The sequence below is a fragment of the Oncorhynchus masou genome, unplaced genomic scaffold (assembly GCF_036934945.1).
Source record: "Oncorhynchus masou masou isolate Uvic2021 unplaced genomic scaffold, UVic_Omas_1.1 unplaced_scaffold_1467, whole genome shotgun sequence".
Taxonomy (NCBI): Eukaryota; Metazoa; Chordata; class Actinopteri; order Salmoniformes; family Salmonidae; genus Oncorhynchus; species Oncorhynchus masou.
Window position 1 is genome coordinate 47430 of NW_027004660.1, and position 19763 is coordinate 67192.

The window sequence follows — 19763 nt, forward strand, 5'->3', positions numbered from 1 at the left end:
ACCGGAGGTGTCTGATCAGAGATACTGATCAGAGATACTATCCGGAGGTGTCTGATCAGAGATACTAACCGGAGGTGTCTGATCAGAGATACTAACCGAGGTGTCTGATCAGAGATACTAACCGGAGTGTCTGATCAGAGATACTAACCGGAGGTGACTGATCAGAAATACTAACCGGAGGTGTCTGATCAGAGATACTAACTAGAGGTGTCTGATGTTCCAGACCACGGTGTGAAACAGAAAGACTAACCAGAGGTGTCTGATCAGAGAGACTAACCGGAGGTGTCTGATCAGAGATACTAACCGGAGGTGTCTGATCAGAGAGACTAACCGGAGGTGTCTGATCAGAGATACTATCCGGAGGTGTCTGATCAGAGATACTAACCGGAGGTGTCTGATCAGAGATACTAACCGGAGGTGTCTGATCAGAGATACTAACCGGAGGTGACTGATCAGAAATACTAACCGGAGGTGTCTGATCAGAGATACTGACCGGAGGTGTCTGATCAGAGAGACTAACCGGAGGTGTCTGATCAGAGAGACTAACCGGAGGTGTCTGATCAGAGAGACTAACCGGAGGTGTCTGATCAGAGAGACTAACCGGAGGTGTCTGATCAGAGAGACTAACCGGAGGTGTCTGATCAGAGATACTAACCGGAGGTGTCTGATCTTCCAGGCCACGGTGTGGAACAGAGTGGAGGAGATGAATAGACCACTAAGCCCCGCCCCGTACAACCAGGCAGCAGCAGCCTGCCATTGGTCCACAGACAGGAAGTAGAGTACAGACCCGCCCACCAGGCTGGGGATGATCCAGAGCTGTGGAGGATCATGGGTAAACAAGGCATTATGGGTAGAAACAGGTACAGCAGGGTGAACAGCAGCTGTGTTTCCAGAGATAAGAGATGAATCTGTAGACAGGTTGTGTGTGTAACTCACTCCATGTGTGGCACAGTTGGCAGCGTGTTCGTAGTCTGTAGGCTGGTATCTCCTACTGGATGGAACTCTGCCATTCATGAACCTGGAACACACACACCCAGGATACTGTACATGTTGAATGTGTCTCCTGGCCTCTATAAGTAGTGTCAGACTGTCAGGTACTGCTGAGCTCTGACATCCACATTAAAACCTTACTTGGGCTCTATGCATAGCAGCCCATGCTTTTGTGTGTGTGTGTGTGTGTGTGTGTGTGTGTGTGTGTGTGTGTGTGTGTGTGTGTGTGTGTGTGTGTGTGTGTGTGTGTGTGTGTGTGTGTGTGTGTGTTTAATCAGCAGTAAATCTCTCAATCCCGGTTTACAGAGAGAGGCACATCTGGACATGTTATGAAACCACATTTCGTAAGTCAACACACACACAAGCATCGCAGGTTTCAGGGTAGTGCTTGCTGGACGCCAGGTCAGCTGTGCGTTATCTGATTCTACACAGGGTCCCTCGGGCCTAGCAGAAGCTGTGTGACAGGGTTAGGTTCAGGGTAGCTATTTACTTCCATGTTGTGGTTGGTTAGTTGCGTCATTCCACATATTGTGTTAAATCTATATAAGTATTTTCTCTAAATCCCTTTCAGTATTTATATATAAGATGATACATTTCCCCATATAAAGGTTTTATTTACCTAGAGAGGTACAGGGTGTGGAGGCTGCTCTAACAGACCTTATTCAGCTCATAAAGGTTTTAGTTACCTAGAGAGGTACAGGGTGTGGAGGCTGCTCTAACAGGCCTTATTCAGCTCATAAAGGTTTTAGTTACCTAGAGAGGTACAGGGTGTGGAGGCTGCTCTAACAGGCCTTATTCAGCTCATAAAGGTTTTAGTTACCTAGAGAGGTACAGGGTGTGGAGGCTGCTCTAACAGGCCTTATTCAGCTCATAAAGGTTTTATTTACCTAGAGAGGTACAGGGTGTGGAAGCTGCTCTAACAGGCCTTATTCAGCTCATAAAGGTTTTATTTACCTAGAGAGGTACAGGGTGTGGAGGCTGCTCTAACAGGCCTTACTCAGCTCATAAAGGTTTTAGTTACCTAGAGAGGTACAGGGTGTGGAGGCTGCTCTAACAGGCCTTACTCAGCTCATAAAGGTTTTAGTTACCTAGAGAGGTACAGGGTGTGGAGGCTGCTCTAACAGGCCTTATTCAGCTCATAAAGGTTTTATTTACCTAGAGAGGTACAGGGAGTGGAGGCTGCTCTAACAGGCCTTATTCAGCTCATAAAGGTTTTAGTTACCTAGAGAGGTACAGGGTGTGGAGGCTGCTCTAACAGGCCTTACTCAGCTCATAAAGGTTTTAGTTACCTAGAGAGGTACAGGGTGTGGAGGCTGCTCTAACAGGCCTTACTCAGCTCATAAAGGTTTTAGTTACCTAGAGAGGTACAGGGTGTGGAGGCTGCTCTAACAGGCCTTATTCAGCTCATAAAGGTTTTATTTACCTAGAGAGGTACAGGGAGTGGAGGCTGCTCTAACAGGCCTTATTCAGCTCATAAAGGTTTTATTTACCTAGAGAGGTACAGGGTGTGGAGGCTGCTCTAACAGGCCTTACTCAGCTCATAAAGGTTTTAGTTACCTAGAGAGGTACAGGGTGTGGAGGCTGCTCTAACAGGCCTTATTCAGCTCATAAAGGTTTTATTTACCTAGAGAGGTACAGGGAGTGGAGGCTGCTCGAACAGGCCTTATTCAGCTCATAAAGGTTTTAGTTACCTAGAGAGGTACAGGGTGTGGAGGCTGCTCTAACAGGCCTTATTCAGCTCATAAAGGTTTTAGTTACCTAGAGAGGTACAGGGTGTGGAGGCTGCTCTAACAGGCCTTATTCAGCTCATAAAGGTTTTAGTTACCTAGAGAGGTACAGGATGTGGAGGCTGCTCTAACAGGCCTTATTCAGCTCATAAAGGTTTTAGTTACCTAGAGAGGTACAGGGTGTGGAGGCTGCTCTAACAGGCCTTATTCAGCTCATAAAGGTTTTAGTTACCTAGAGAGGTACAGGATGTGGAGGCTGCTCTAACAGGCCTTATTCAGCTCATAAAGGTTTTATTTACCTAGAGAGGTACAGGGTGTGGAGGCTGCTCTAACAGGCCTTATTCAGCTCATAAAGGTTTTAGTTACCTAGAGAGGTACAGGATGTGGAGGCTGCTCTAACAGGCCTTATTCAGCTCATAAAGGTTTTAGTTACCTAGAGAGGTACAGGGTGTGGAGGCTGCTCTAACAGGCCTTATTCAGCTCATAAAGGTTTTAGTTACCTAGAGAGGGCCAGGATGTGGAGGCTGCTCTAACAGGCCTTATTCAGCTCATAAAGGTTTTAGTTACCTAGAGAGGTACAGGGTGTGGAGGCTGCTCTAACAGGCCTTATTCAGCTCATAAAGGTTTTAGTTACCTAGAGAGGTACAGGGTGTGGAGGCTGCTCTAACAGGCCTTATTCAGCTCATAAACGTTTTACTTACCTAGAGGTACAGGGTGTGGAGGCTGCTCTAACAGGCCTTACTCAGCTCATAAAGGTTTAGAGATGCTGATTAGTGAACTGAGATGTTAGAGCAACGCTGGAGCAAAAGCCTAGACTACCAGAGAGGATGGTTGGTCTCACTGTGGTCCATCACTCTCCTAGACTACCAGTATCTCTTCAGTAGCAGAGTGAGAGGATGGTTGGTCTCACTGTGGTCCATCACTCTCCTAGACTACCAGTATCTCTTCAGTAGCAGAGTGAGAGGATGGTTGGTCTCACTGTGGTCCATCACTCTCCTAGACTACCAGTATCTCTTTAGTAGCAGAGTGAGAGGATGGTTGGTCTCACTGTGGTCCATCACTCTACTAGACTACCAGTATCTCTTCAGTAGCAGAGTGAGAGGATGGTTGGTCTCACTGTGGTCCATCACTCTCCTAGACTACCAGTATCTCAGCTAACGGACAACAGGCGTGTGTGTCTCAGTGAGCCTGAAGGGACAAAGGCTCTGATCAGAGAAAGCATTGTTATGGTCCAAAAGAGGGGCACTCTGCCTCCAACTCTGCCTATATCTCCCCCTCCATTCTCTCACTCCCTCTCTCTACCTCCATCTTCCCCCTCTTTTTCTCTCCCCACTCTCTCCCTCTCTCTTCCTGTCTTTCTCTATCATTAGTGTGAGCGGCCAAGGCTGATCTAACGACCCTCCTATGGTATCAGCGTTACAATGGAGCACACACACTAGGGGGGTGGCTGTGTCTACCTCGGCTGGGCTTGAACTTTCACCTGCTCTCTCTCTCACATTCCGCTTGTTGCGTTAGAATGGGAAACTATAATCTACAGCAGTGACCAGAATGTTGGTAATGCTGAATATCAGACGTGGTGTGTGAACCACCGGGTCTTTAAATCTAAGAGGATCTGTTTCTGAATCCTGCTAGAGCAAGGCACACACACACACACACACACACACTTGTCCCCAAACGCATCGGTGCACATGGCTTCACATCAGCTAGCAAAACACCTATCTCCAACCGTCAACCAACATAACCCCAACCGTCAACCAACCCAACTCCAACCGCCAACCAACCTAACTCCAACCGTCAACCAACCTAACCCCAACCGTCAACCCAACCCCAACCAACCTAACTCCAACCGTCAACCAACCTAACTCCAACAGTCAACCAACCTAACCCCAACCGTCAACCCAACCCCAACCAACCTAACTCCAACCGTCAACCAACCCAACCCCAACCGTCAACCAACCTAACCCCAACCGTCAACCAACCTAACTCCAACCATCAACCAACCTAACCCCAACCGTCAACCCAACCCCAACCAACCTAACTCCAACCGTCAACCAACGCAACCCCAACCGTCAACCAACCCAACCCCAACCGTCAACCAACCTAACCCCAACCGTCAACCAACCTAACCCCAACCGTCAACCAACCCAACTCCATCCGTCAACCAACCCAACCCCAACCGTCAACCAACCTAACTCCAACCAAACTAACCCCAACCTAACTCCAACCAACCTAACTCCAACCGTCAACCAACCTAACCCCAACCGTCAACCAACCTAACTCCAACCAACCCAACCTAACCCCAACCGTCAACCAACCCAACTCCAACCGTCAACCAACCTATCTCCAACCGTCAACCAACCTAACCCCAACCGTCAACCAACCTAACTCCAAACCAACCTAACCCCAACCGCCAACCAACCTAACCCCAACCGCCAACCAACCTAACTCCAACCTAACCCCAACCAACCTAACTCCAACCAACAAACCTAACCATCAACCAACCCAACTCCAACCGTCAACCAACCTATCTCCAACCGTCAACCAACCTAACCCCAACCGTCAACCAACCCAACTCCAACCATCAACCAACATAACCACAACCGTCAACCAACCCAACTCCAACCGTCAACCAACCTAACTCCAACCGTCAACCAACCCAACTCCAACCGTCAACCAACCTAACTCCAACCGTCAACCAACCTGACTCCAACCAACCTAACCCCAACCGTCAACCAACCTAACCCCAACCGTCTAGCAACCTAACTCCAACTGTCAACCAACCCAACCTAACCCCAACTGTCAACCAACCTAACCCCATCCGTCGTTAGGTTGGTTGACGGTTGGGGTTAGGTTGGGTTGGTGGTTTGGTTGGTTGACGGTTGAACTAGGTTGGCTGACGGTTGAGTTAGGTTGTTGGAGAGTTAAGTTGACGGTTGGGGCCTAACCCCAACCGTCAACCAACCTAACCCCAAACGTCAACCAACCCAGCCTAACCCCAACTGTAAACCAACCTAACCCCAACCGTCAACCAACCTAACCCCAACCGTCAACCAACCTAACCCCAACCGTCAACCAACCTAACCCCAACCGTCAACCAACCTAACCCCAAACGTCAACCAACCTAACCCCAACCGTCAACCAACCTAACCCCAAACGTCAACCAACCTAACCCCAACCGTCAACCAACCTAACCCCAACCGTCAACCAACCTAACCCCAACTGTCAACCAACCTAACCCCAACCGTCAACCAACCGACAAACAACAATATTAGTTAAGTAGTTCAATAAAAGATCACTTTATCAAACATAACTTTATCAGAGATATATTAATTCCTCTGTCTAGAATAATATTCTGCCTACCTTCCATATCGGCTCTTCTTAAAGTCCATACCGGCGACAACATGTATTTATCTGTTTCACTTGCCCCCGTTACTGTTCTCAACTAGCGAGGCTGCAACGGATTTCCCTGTGCGTCTGAACACAAACAGGAGCACACACTGGGTGGGAGGGAGGGAGGGAGGGAGGGAGGGAGGGAGGGAGGGAGGGAGGGAGGGAGGGAGGGAGGGAGGGAGGGAGGGAGGGAGGGGGAGGGAGGAGGGAGGGAGGACTCACATACGCTGCTGTTACTCTGTTTATTATCTGTCCTGATTGACGAGTCACTTTTACCCATACCTACTCATTAACATCTGCTAACCATGTGACCATTAACATCTGCTAACCATGTGACCATTAACATCTGCTAACCATGTGTATGTGACCATTAACATCTGCTAACCATGTGTATGTGACCATTAACATCTGCTAACCATGTGACCATTAACATCTGCTAACCATGTGTATGTGACCATTAACATCTGCTAACCATGTGTATGTGACCATTAACATCTGCTAACCATGTGACCATTAACATCTGCTAACCATGTGACCATTAACATCTACTAACCATGTGTATGTGACCATTAACATCTGCTAACCATGTGTATGTGACCATTAACATCTGCTAACCATGTGTATGTGACCATTAACATCTGCTAACCATGTGACCATTAACATCTGCTAACCATGTGACCATTAACATCTGCTAACCATGTGTATGTGACCATTAACATCTGCTAACCGTGTGTATGTGACCATTAACATCTGCTAACCATGTGACCATTAACATCTGCTAACCATGTGTATGTGACCATTAACATCTGCATGTGACCATTAACATCTGCTAACCATGTGTATGTGACCATTAACATCTGCTAACCATGGGACCATTAACATCTGCTAACCATGTGACCATTAACATCTGCTAACCATGTGACCATTAACATCTGCTAACCATGTGACCATTAACATCTGCATGTGACCATTAACATCTGCTAACCATGTGTATGTGACCATTAACATCTGCTAACCATGTGTATGTGACCATTAACATCTGCTAACAATGTGTATGTGACCATTAACATCTGCTAACCATGTGTATGTGACCATTAACATCTGCTAACCATGTGTATGTGACCATTAACATCTGCTAACCATGTGTATGTGACCATTAACATCTGCTAACCATGTGACCATTACCATCTGCTAACCATGTGACCATTAACATCTGCTAACCATGTTTTAAATTGATTTGACTATTTCCTTTTTTTATTTCTCAAATTTGTCTAACTTTTTAACTCTGCATTGTTGTGAAAGGCATACATTCACATTCCTTCACATACAGCATGTATATATATATATTTATAATATACAGAGCCTTCGGAAAGTATTCAGACCCCTTGACTTTTTCCACATTGTTTTACGTTACAGCCTTATTCTAAAATTGATTAAATAAAATCCTCAGCAATCTACACTCAATAGCCCATAATTTCAGAGAAAAAAGGTTTTTAGAAATTAGTGCAAATGTATTAATAAAAAATAAAAAAAACAGATACCTTATTTACATCAGTATTCAGACCCTTTGTTATGAGACTCGACATTTAACTCAGTTGCATCCTGTTTCCATTGGTCATCCTAGAGATGTTTCTACAACTTGATTGGAGTCCACTTGTGGTAAATTCCAACAGTTGACAGAGCATTTCAGAGCAAAAACCAAGCCATGAGGTCGAAGTAATTGTCCGTAGAGTTCAGAGACAGAATTGAGTCGAGGCACAGATCTGGTGGAAGGGTACCAAAACATTCCTGTATCCTTGAAGGTCCCCAAGAACACAGTGGCCTCCATCATTCTTAAATGGAAGAAGTTTGGAACCGCCTAGACTCTTCCTAGAGCTGGCCGCCCGGCCAAACTGAGCAATCGGTGGAGAAGGGCCTTGGTCAGGGAGGTGACCATGAACCTGATGGTCACTCTGACAGAGCTCCAGAGTTCCTCTGTGGAGATGGTAGAACCTTCCAGAAGGATAACCATCTCTGCAGCACTCTACCAATAAGGCCTTTATGGTGGAGTGGCCAGACAGAAGCCACTCCTCAGTAAAAGGTACATGACAGCCTGCTTGAAGTTTGCCAAAGGCACCTAAAGACTCAAGATTCTCTGGTCTGATGAAACCAAGATGGAACTTTTGGGCCTGAATGCTGAGTGTCATGTCTGGAAGAAACCTGGTACCATCCCTAAGGTGAAGCATGGTGGTGGCAGCATCATGCTGTGGGGATGTTTTTCAGTGGCAGGGACTGGGAGACTAGTCAGGATCGAGGGAAAGATGAACGGCGCAAAGTACAGAGAGATCCTTATTGAAAACCTGATCCAGAACCTCAGACTGGGGCGAAGGTTCACCTTCCAACAGGACAATGACCCTAAGCATACAGCCAAGACAACGCAGGTGTGGCTTCGGGACAATCTCTGAATGTCCTTGAGTGGGCCAGCCAGAGCCCGGACTTAAACCCGATCGAACACCTCTGGAGAGACCTGAAAATAGCTGTGCAGCAATGCTCCCCATCCAACCTGACAGAGCTTGAGATGATCTGCAGAGAGGAATGGGAGAAACTCCCCAAATACAGGTGTGCCAAGCTTGTTGAACCATACCCAAGAAGACTAGAGGCTGTAATCACTGCCAAAGGTGCTTCAACAAAGTACTGAGTAAAAGGTCTGAATACTTGTAAATGTGATATTTCATTTTTTTACTTTAAATACATTTGCCAAAAATTTCGAAAAACCTGTTTTTGCTTTGTCATTATGGGGTATTGTGTGTAGATTGATGAGAAGGAAAAAAACGATTTAATAAATTTTAGAATAAGGCTGTAACGTAGAAAAATGTTGCTTTGTTGGTAAAGGGCTTGTAAGCAAGCATTTCACGGTAAGGTCTACTACACCTGTTGTATTCAAGGCATTGTAACAAGTACAATTTGATTTGAGTACATTATATTACAGTACAGTACATTACATTACCTTGACAACAACCACCGGGCATCTTGGACGCTGTCTCCAGTTCTTATACCGCAGTTGTCCAGTGTCTGAAATTATGAAAATGTATGTTGTCAGACTGCGCCATCTTCTGGTGACACGTACGGCAGAATATCAATCGTATAGCCACAGCCACAGAACAATGAGACAGTTATTTCACCGGATGTGTAAATATGAAGCATCCGGTTGGCGTTTCCACTCACTACCAAACATGGTGATGAGAGGAAGCACAGTGGCCGGCAGTGTGCTTCCTAACGGAAATCTCTGCCCACCTCCTTGCTTGTTCTGCCACCTATGATTGTGTTCCCATTGGAAACGACAGGCTCTGGTCTATATTGGGTTAGTTCATAAAATATTTGGTATAAGGTGGTCGTTGAACAGATTATTGTTTCAACTGAAACGAGATTCCGATAAATGTATAGATTTTTTGAGACGTTCCCATTAAGTGATTGTCATTTATCACACTTCTTCCATCCCCAAACACAACCGTAAACCAAACCTGTGAAATGGTGGAACGGCCCCTTTAAGAAACTGTCGCAAAACCCCGCTACCGCCCATGCGCAGAGAGGGGGCAACAGCGACGGAGAAAACAACAACAAGAGAACAGCGAGATGGCTCCATGATTACAGGCCAACTTCACTCTCACCCAGTTACTATCCACAACCTACCCGACTGCTGCTTTCTCACACGGCTGGATTAGATGGTGCCGGGCCCATGAACTTGGCTAGTCAGAGCGGGGAGACCGGCTGTAGCCAGCTCCTCTTCGCCAACTTTAACCAGGACAACACGTAAGGAAGGCCCGGGGAGAGGAGGACTGGGGAGAAGGGGGAGAGGAGGACTGGGGAGAAGGGGGAGAGGAGGACTGGGGAGAAGGGGGAGAGGAGGACTGGGGAGAAGGGAGAGGAGGACCGGGGAGAGATGCTAGTTTGCTGACAAGCTGTCTGATCATGTTGCCTACTTTAGCATCCATGTCGTCAGCCAGCTAAAACGCTAACCAGCCAGCTAGCTAAAGTGCCTGGATAAACAAGAAGCATAAACTAGTTGTCTAACACAAAAAGGCGAGGGGATTAATATGATAAAGTGTATTGATACCTGAACCAATATCTGGGCAAAGGACGATGAAAAGGCGAGATCTCCTCTCTGCCCAGAAAGCTACGGTTCACCTGGGCCCTCATGTATAAACGCTACACATTCACAGAATATGGCCCTAAACATGCGTGTACCAGTTTTCACGCACAGTCGGAAAACTGAACTTGACTTGAGAATGTGCTTATCCTCCCGTAAACTTTAGACCATGCGTATGTACTAATGTTGTATCACATCCGGCCGTGATTGGGAGTCCCATATGGCTGTGCACAAATCCCCGGTTTGGCCGGTGTAGGCCGTCATTGTGAATACGAATTTGTTCTTGACTGATTTGCCTAGTTAAATAAAATAAAATGTTTAAGTGTGCTGAGCGATTAGTGCTTTTTGAGGTCGTTTCCGTTCATTATAAAATAAATAACCTGTTTCGATTATTTTTTTAAAATGTTTATATTAAATGCATTATGAAATAATTACATTAAAATGATTAGCGCCTTTTAATGGAAATACCAAAGCCAAAATTGTGCACATTCAATTGCCAAAACATTGAAAATATACCACTGTCTCTGTCAGGTCCACATAGGAAATTACTAATAAATGATACATTTTTGTAAAGTTCTAATGCTACTGTCCCCACTACAACAACAAAAATACTTAAACACATGTAATGTTGTCCTTGAAACTTTTAATGTAAATACTGTAGAATTCCAATGGAGAACTGCTCCTACTGAGGAGTGTCAATATGGCTTAAAGCTTCTCAATGGCCAATACATAGCATCAGCAGGGTTTATATACATCATTGGTCTGTGTGTATCTAACCTAACTTAGCAGGCATAAAAGCACAGAGTTTCTAAACCTAAAGTGAATCCATTTTTGTCCAAGATGGAAAAGAACAGGCACAATGTATGATGGTCATTGTAGTTGATTAGTAAGTTTGAGCTGAACTTGGTTGAATATTTGCATAATGAAAACTTCAACTCCCTTCAGCGCCCAGCGTCCCATAGTTTTTTTTTAATTGAACCTTTATTTAACGAGGCAAGTCAGTTAAGAACACATTCTTATTTACAATGACGGCCTACCAGGGAACAGTGTGTTAACTGCCTTGTTCAGGGGCAGAACGACAGATTTGTACCTTGTTAGCTCAGAGATTTGATCCAGCAACCTTTCGGTTACTGGCCCAACGCTCCAGCCACTAGCCTATTTGACTTCTCTCGTAAATTATTTAATTTCTCTCTAGAGAAATGGTGTGTTGACCTCACAAAAACCCCTCAAACTAATAATTGAATCAACGTTGAAGTATTGCATTGCAACAAGGCAAAAGGAGCCTTGGGGAATATATGATGTCACTTTTATTCAGAACAAAGAAACAGGCAGCTCGGCCTAAATATAATAACAAGACGCAATCATTTGCTGTTTAGTGAGAAGAGCGGAAATCAATGTATTTTAAAATACATTTATTTTCACTAAGTATTTAGTAGTTTATTTTTGATACATTGATCTTTGATGGTGTTTTGATACATTGATCTTGGTGGTGTTTTGATACATTGATCTTGGTGGTGTTTTGATACAGCGATCTTGGTGGTGTTTTGATACAGTGATCTTTGTGGTGTTTTGATACATTGATCTTGGTGTTGTTTGGATACATTGATCTTGGTGGCGTTTTGATACAGTGATCTTGGTGGCGTTTTGATACATTGATCTTGGTGGTGTTTGGATACATTGATCTTGGTGGCGTTTTGATACATTGATCTTGGTGGCGTTTTGATACATTGATCTTGGTGGCGTTTTGATACATTGATCTTGATGGTGTTTTGATACATTGATATTGGTGATTTATACCCGTCCCTGGTGGAGTCTGTGAAAGTGGATGCCATTGCTGACCACTCTGGTCTTTCTGGGTAGTGGGATTGCAACACACACCGTGTGACCCAATGTCACTCAAACACACACTGTCATAGTCAGGCCAGTGTCACCAGCCTGTCTCTGTCTCTCTCCTCTAGGTCAGGTCAGTGTTACCAGCCTGTCTCTCTCTCATCAAGTCACGTATCTGTTCTAACGTGTGTGTGTGTCCTCTCTCCAGGTCTTTAGCTGTTGGAACCAAATCAGGCTACAAGTTCTTCTCCCTATCGTCTGTGGACAAGTTGGAGCAGATTTATGAATGCAGTGAGTATCAATATCATATGGATTTATGACGTGTGTGTATGTGTATATATAATATAATATATATATGAAATATTGCACTTACTAGATACCACACAGTCATAACCATCACTCTTAATGTTGTTTTACAGTAATATGGAATGGCTATATATTTACTATATATACAGGGCATTCAGGAAGCATTCAGACCCCTTGACCTTTTCCACGTTTTGTTACATTATAGCCTTATTCTAAAATGTATTAAATAGTTTTTCCCCCTCATCAATCTACACACAATACCCTATAATGACATCACAATACCCTATAATGACATCACAATACCCCATAATGACATCACAATACCCCATAATGACATCACAATACCCCATAATGACATCACAATACCCTATAATGACAAAGCAAAAACAAGTTTTTCGAAATTTTGATAATTTATCAAAATAATTTACATAAATATTCAGACCCTTTACTCTGTACTTTGTTGAAGCACCGTTGGCAGCGATTACAGCCTCAGGTCTTCTTGGGTATCACGCTAAAAGCTTGGCACACCTGTATTTAGGGAGTTTCTCCCATTCTTCTCTGCAGATCCTCTCAACCTCTGTCAGGTTGGATGGGGAGCGTCGCTGTACAGCTATTTTCAGGTCTCAAGAGATGTTTTATCTGGTTCAAGTCCGGGCTCTGGCTGGGCCACTCAAGGACATTCAGAGACTTGTCCCGAACCCACTCATGCGTTGTCTTGGCTGTGTGCTTAGGGTTGTTGTCCTGTTGGAAGTTGAACCTTCGCCCCCGTCTTAACCTGCTCCAGAGCCCTCAGGGCTTTTCATCAAGGACCTCTCTGCACTTTGCTCTGTTCATCTTTCCCTCGATCCTGACTAGTCTCCCAGCCCCTGTCGCTGAAAAACATCCACACCATGATGCTGCCACCACTGTGCTTCACCGTAGGGATGCTGCCACGACCATACTTCACTATAGGGATGGTGCCAGGTTTCCTCCAGACGTGACGCTTGGCATTCAAGCCAAAGAGTTCCATCTTGGTTTCATCAGACCAGAGAATCTTGAGTCTTTAGGTGCCTTTGGCAAACTCCAAGCAGGCTGTCATGTACCTTTTACTGAGGAGTGGCTTCTGTCTGGCCACTCCACCATAAAGGCCTTATTGGTAGAGTGCTGCAGAGATGGTTATCCTTCTGGAAGGTTCTCCCATCTCCACAGAGGAACTCTGGAGCTCTATCAGAGTGACCATCAGGTTCTTGGTTGACCTGACCAAGGCCCTTCTCCACCGATTGCTCAGTTTGGCCGGGCGGCCAGCTCTAGGATGAGTCTAGGTGGTTCCAAACTTCTTCCATTTAAGAATGATGGAGGCCACTGTGTTCTTGGGGACCTTCAATGCTAAATAAATGTTTTTATTTTTCATAAATTTGCAAACATAAAAAAAAAAAAGTTTTCGCTTATTTAGCAGAAATGTAAAAATAAAAAAGTTTTTGCTTTCTCATTATGGGGTATTGTGTGTAAATTGATGAGGGGAAAATGTAATCCATTTTAGAATAAGGCTGTAACGTAACCAAATGTGTAAAAAGTCGGGTCTGAACACCTTTCGAAGGCTCTGTTCCACAGACATGTATTCCACTCACAGTCCATACAGTCATCGTCCCCACTGTTCATGTAGGATCACTATAATATGGCTCTCTAGAATATTACAGCAACGGGGTTATGCTGTTTGGTACTAATGTGTGTGTGTGTGTGTGTGTGTGTGTGTGTGTGTGTGTGTGTGTGTGTGTGTGTGTGTGTGTGTGTGTGTGTGTGTGTGTGTGTGTGTATATGTGTGTGCGTGTGTGTGTGTGCGCGCGTGCAGCGGACACAGAGGATGTGTGTATTGTAGAGCGTCTGTTCAGCAGTAGTCTGGTGGCGATCGTCAGTCTGAAGGCTCCTAGGAAGCTGAAGGTCTGTCACTTCAAGAAGGGAACGGAGATCTGTAACTATAGTTACAGTAACACTATACTGGCTGTCAAGCTCAACAGACAGGTAGGAACACACACACCCAGTGATATGTGATGATGAGCAGGAGTGTGTGTTTCAGAGGCTGACAGTATGTCTGGACAGGTGTGTTAAACTCCTAGCTACAACACTACAACACTGAAGACTCCTGTGTGTGTTTCAGAGGCTGATAGTATGTCTGGAGGAATCTCTGTACATCCACAACATCAGAGACATGAAGGTCCTGCACACCATCAGAGAGACACCTCCCAACCCCTCAGGTATAACCCTTAACCTAGAACTACATCTGACCCAACCCCTCAGGTAAAACCCTTAACCTAGAACTACATCTGGAGACATGAAGGTCCTGCACACCATCAGAGAGACACCTCCCAACCCCTCAGGTATAACCCTTAACCTAGAACTACATCTGACCCAACCCCTCAGGTAAAACCCTTAACCTAGAACTACATCTGGAGACATGAAGGTCCTGCACACCATCAGAGAGACACCTCCCAACCCCTCAGGTATAACCCTTAACCTAGAACTACATCTGACCCAACCCCTCAGGTATAACCCTTAACCTAGAACTACATCTGGAGACATGAAGGTCCTGCACACCATCAGAGAGACACCTCCCAACCCCTCAGGTAAAAACCTTAACCTAGGACTAAATCCCAACGCGTATATATACTAAAGTATGTAGAAAACCTTTCAAATTAGTGGTTTCGGCTATTTCAGCCACACCCGTTTCAGACAGGTGTCTAAAATTGAGCACACCGCCATGGAATCTCCATAGACAAACATTGGCAATAGAATGGCCTTACTGAGGAGATCAGTGACTTTCAACACGCTCACAGAATGGGAAATGGTTTGTCGAGATTGGCGTGGAAGAACTTGACTGGCCTGCACAGAGCCCTGACCCCAACCCATTGAACACCTTTGGGATGAATTAGAACGCCGACTACGAGCCTAATCGCCCAACATCAGTGCCCGACCTCAGTACTGCTCTTGTGGCTGGATGGAAGCAAGTCCCCTCAGCAATGTTCCAACATCTAGTGGAACCTGAACCTGTTTAATCCAACTGTATTGTATTTAGCAGTTTTGTGTTCTCTCCTACTGTAATATCCATGTGTTCTCTCCCCAGGGTTGTGTGTTCTCTCCCCAGGGTTGTGTGTTCTCTCCCCAGGGTTGTGTGTTCTCTCCCCAGGGTTGTGTGTTCTCTCTCCAGGGTTGTGTGTTCTCTCTCCAGGGTTGTGTGTTCTCTCCCCAGGGTTGTGTGTTCTCTCCCCAGGGTTGTGTGTTCTCTCCCCAGAGTTGTGTGTTCTCTCCCCAGGGTTGTGTGTTCTCTCTCCAGGGTTGTGTGTTCTCTCCCCAGGGTTGTGTGTTCTCTCCCAGAGTTGTGTGTTCTCTCCCCAGGGTTGTGTGTTCTCTCCCCAGGGTTGTGTGTTCTCTCCCCAGGGTTGTGTGTTCTCTCCCCAGGGTTGTGTGTTCTCTCCCCAGGGTTGTGTGTTCTCTCCCCAGGGTTGTATGTTCTCTCCCCAGGGTTGTGTGTTCTCTCCCCAGGGTTGTGTGTTCTCTCCCCAGGGTTGTGTGTTCTCTCTCCAGGGTTGTGTGTTCTCTCCCCAGGGTTGTGTGTTCTCTCCCCAGGGTTGTGTGTTCTCTCCCCAGGGTTGTGTGTTCTCTCCCCAGGGTTGTATGTTTTCTCCTACTGTAATATCCATGTGTTCTCTCCCCAGGGTTGTGTGCTCTCTCCATCAGTAATGATAACTGTTACCTGGCCTACCCCGGCAGTGCTACAATAGGAGAGGTCCAGGTGTTCGACACGGTCAACCTGGTACTACACACACACACACACACACACACACACACACACACACACACACACACACACACACACACACACACACACACACACACACACATACAGTGCCTTGCGAAAGTATTCGGCCCCCTTGAACTTTGCGTGAGTGAAATCATTCAGAGATCCTCACTGAACTTCTGGAGAGAGTTTGCTGCACTGAAAGTAAAGGGGCTGAATAATTTTGCACGCCCAATTTTTCAGTTTTTGATTTGTTAAAAAAGTTTGAAATATCCAAAAAATGTCGTTCCACTTCATGATTGTGTCCCACTTGTTGTTGATTCTTCACAAAAAAAATACAGTTTTATATCTTTTTGTTTGAAGCCTGAAATGTGGCAAAAGGTCGCAAAGTTCAAGGGGTCCGAATACTTTCGCAAGGCACTGTACATATACACACACACACACACACACACACACACACACACACACACACACACACACACACACACACACACACACACACACACACACACACATTGAAGATGGCTAGCTCTACAACAACTGTGCTGTTTCAGTCTCTGTGTGTTTAACTGTCTTCAGAGGGCAGCCAACATGATCCCAGCCCATGACAGTCCATTAGCAGCTGTGGTGTTTGATGCTAGCGGAACCAAACTGGCCACAGCCTCGGAGAAGGTGGGACATTTTAAAATGTTACACTGAACTACTGAGGTGGTGTCAGCCGGTCCCTCTGCCCTGACCCTTAACCCTGACCCTTAACCCTGGCCCTTAACCCTGACCCTTAACCCTGACCCTTAACCCTGGCCTTTAGCCCTTAACCCTGACCCGTAACCCTGGCCCTTAACCCCGACCCTTAACCCTGACCCGTAACCCGTAACCCTGGCCCTTAACCCTGGTCCTTAACCCTGACCCTTAACCCTGGCCCTTAACCCTGACCCGTAACCCTGGCCCTTAACCCCGACCCTTAACCCTGGCCCTTAACCCCGATCCTTAACCCTGGCCCTTAACCCTGACCCTTAACCCTGACCCTTACCATACAAATACTATTTTCTATCCATCTTTATGGCCCTTAACCCCGACCCTTAACCCTGGCCTTTAACCCTGGCCCATAACCCTGGCCCATAACCCTGACCCTTAACCCTGACCCTTACCATATAGATACTATTCTCTTATCCATCTCTATGGCCCTTAACCCTGGCCCTTAACCCCGACCCTTAACCCTGACCCGTAACCCGTAACCCTGGCCCTTAACCCTGGTCCTTAACCCTGACCCTTAACCCTGGCCCTTAACCCTGACCCGTAACCCTGGCCCTTAACCCCGACCCTTAACCCTGACCCTTAACCCTGGCCCTTAACCCCGATCCTTAACCCTGGCCCTTAACCCTGGCCCTTAACCCTGACCCGTAACCCTGGCCCGTAACCCTGGCCCTTAACCCTGACCCTTAACCCCGACCCTTAAACCTGACCCTTACCATATAGATACTATTCTCTTATCCATCTCTATGGCCCTTAACCCAGGCCCTTAACCCCAACCCTTAACCCTGACCCTTAACCCTGGCCCTTAACCCCGACCCTTAACCCTGGCCCTTAACCCTGACCCGTAACCCTGACCCTTAACCCTGACCCTTAACCCTGACCCTTACCATACAAATACTATTTTCTATCCATCTTTATGGCCCTTAACCCCGACCCTTAACCCTGGCCTTTAACCCTGGCCCATAACCCTGGCCCATAACCCTGACCCTTAACCCTGACCCTTACCATATAGATACTATTCTCTTATCCATCTCTATGGCCCTTAACCCCGACCCTTAACCCTGACCTTTAACCCTGACCCTTACCATAGAGATACTATTCTCTATCCATCTCCCTGACCCTTAACCCTGACCCTTAACCCTGACCATACAGATACTATTTTCTATCCATCTCTATGGCCCTTAACCCTGGCCCTTAACCCTGGCCCTTAACCCTGACCCTTAACCCTGACCCTTAACCCTGGCCCTTAACCCCGACCCTTAACCCCGACCCTTAACCCCGACCCTTAACCCCGACCCTTAACCCTGGCCCTTAACCCCAACCCTTAACCCTGGCCCTTAACCCCGACCCTTAACCCTGACCCTTAACCCTGACCCTTACCATATAGATACTATTCGCTTATCCATCTCTATGGCCCTTAACCCTGGCCCTTAACCCCGACCCTTAAACCTGACCCTTAACCATACAGATACTATTTTCTATCCATCTCTATGGCCCTTAACCCTGGCCTTGGCCCTTAACCCTGGCCCTTAACCCTGGCTCTTAACCCTGGCCCTTAACCCTGGCCCTTAACCCTGGCCCTTAATCCCGGCCCTTAACCCCGACCCTAAACCCTGGCCCTTAACCCCGACCCTTAACCCTGGCCCTTAACCCCGACCCTTAACCCCGACCCTTAACCCCGACCCTTAACCCTGGCCCTTAACCCCGACCCTTAACCCTGGCCCTTAACCCTGACCCTTAACCCTGACCCTTAACCCTGGCCCTTAACCCCGCCCCTTAACCCCGACCCTTAACCCCGACCCTTAACCCTGGCCCTTAACCCCGACCCTTAACCCTGGCCCTTAACCCCGAACCTTAACCCTGACCCTTAACCCTGGCCCTTAACCCTGGCCCTTAACCCCGACCCTTAACCCCGACCCTTAACACCGACCCATAACACCGACCCATAACCCCGACCCTTAACCCCGGCCCTTAACCCCGACCCTTAACCCTGACCCTTATCCCCGGCCCTTAACCCCGACCCTTAACCCCGACCCTTAACCCTGACCCATAACCCTGGCCCTTAAACCCGACCCTTAACCCTGGCCCTTAACCCCGACCCTTAACCCTGACCCTTACCATATAGATACTATTCTCTTATCCTTCTCTATGGCCCTTAACCCTGGCCCTTAACCCTGACCCTTACCATATAGATACTATTCTCTCTCCATCTCCCTGACCCTTAACCCTGACCCTTACCATACAGATACTATTTTCTATCCATCTCTATGGCCCTTAACCCTGGCCCTTAACCCTGGCCCTTAACCCTGGCCCTTAACCCTGGCCCTTAACCCTGGCCCTTAACCCTGGCCCTTAATCCCGGCCCTTAACCCCGACCCTAAACCCTGGCCCTTAACCCTGGCCCTTAACCCCGGCCCTTAACCCCGACCCTTAACCCTGACCCTAACCCTGGCCCTTAACCCCGACCCTTAACCCTGGCCCTTAACCCTGGCCCTTAACCCCGACCCTTAACCCTGGCCCTTAACCCTGCCCTTAACCCCGGCCCTTAACCCCGACCCTTAACCCCGACCCTTAACCCTGACCCATAACCCTGGCCCTTAAACCCGACCCTTAACCCTGGCCCTTAACCCCGACCCTTAACCCTGACCCTTACCATACAGATACTATTTTCTATCCATCTCTATGGCCCTTAACCCTGGCCCTTAACCCTGGCCCTTAACCCTGGCCCTTAACCCTGGCCCTTAACCCTGGCCCTTAATCCCGGCCCTTAACCCCGACCCTAAACCCTGGCCCTTAACCCTGGCCCTTAACCCCGGCCCTTAACCCCGACCCTTAACCCTGACCCTTAACCCTGGCCCTTAACCCCGAC

The 19763-nt window shown here is 47.0% G+C and overlaps 2 protein-coding genes across 3 annotated transcripts in view; one reads left to right on the forward strand and one right to left on the reverse strand.

The window, feature by feature from the left end:
• LOC135530951 (monocyte to macrophage differentiation factor 2-like) overlaps nt 1-6202 on the reverse strand; it is a 28148-nt gene extending 21946 nt beyond the window's left edge. The window contains exons 1-3 of the mRNA XM_064959120.1: nt 6078-6202; nt 937-1018; nt 656-816 (exon numbers count right to left, since the gene is read on the reverse strand). Of these exons, the coding sequence (XP_064815192.1) occupies nt 656-816; nt 937-1018; nt 6078-6106 (272 nt within the window). The 5' untranslated portion in view covers nt 6107-6202. The remainder of the gene's footprint in view (nt 1-655; nt 817-936; nt 1019-6077) is intronic.
• A 3474-nt stretch (nt 6203-9676) lies between these two features.
• The window catches only part of LOC135530953 (WD repeat domain phosphoinositide-interacting protein 2), a 43871-nt gene continuing 33784 nt past the window's right edge, over nt 9677-19763 (forward strand). Inside the window, exons 1-6 of one of the 2 annotated variants that reach the window (XM_064959121.1) lie at nt 9677-9896; nt 12272-12354; nt 14198-14367; nt 14504-14600; nt 16059-16156; nt 16721-16813. In XM_064959121.1, coding sequence (XP_064815193.1) covers nt 9823-9896; nt 12272-12354; nt 14198-14367; nt 14504-14600; nt 16059-16156; nt 16721-16813 — 615 coding nt within the window. In that variant the 5' untranslated portion in view covers nt 9677-9822. Of the gene's footprint in view, nt 9897-12271; nt 12355-14197; nt 14368-14503; nt 14601-14908; nt 14970-16058; nt 16157-16720; nt 16814-19763 lie in introns of those variants that run through there. The other variant, XM_064959122.1, reaches the window with a different exon arrangement.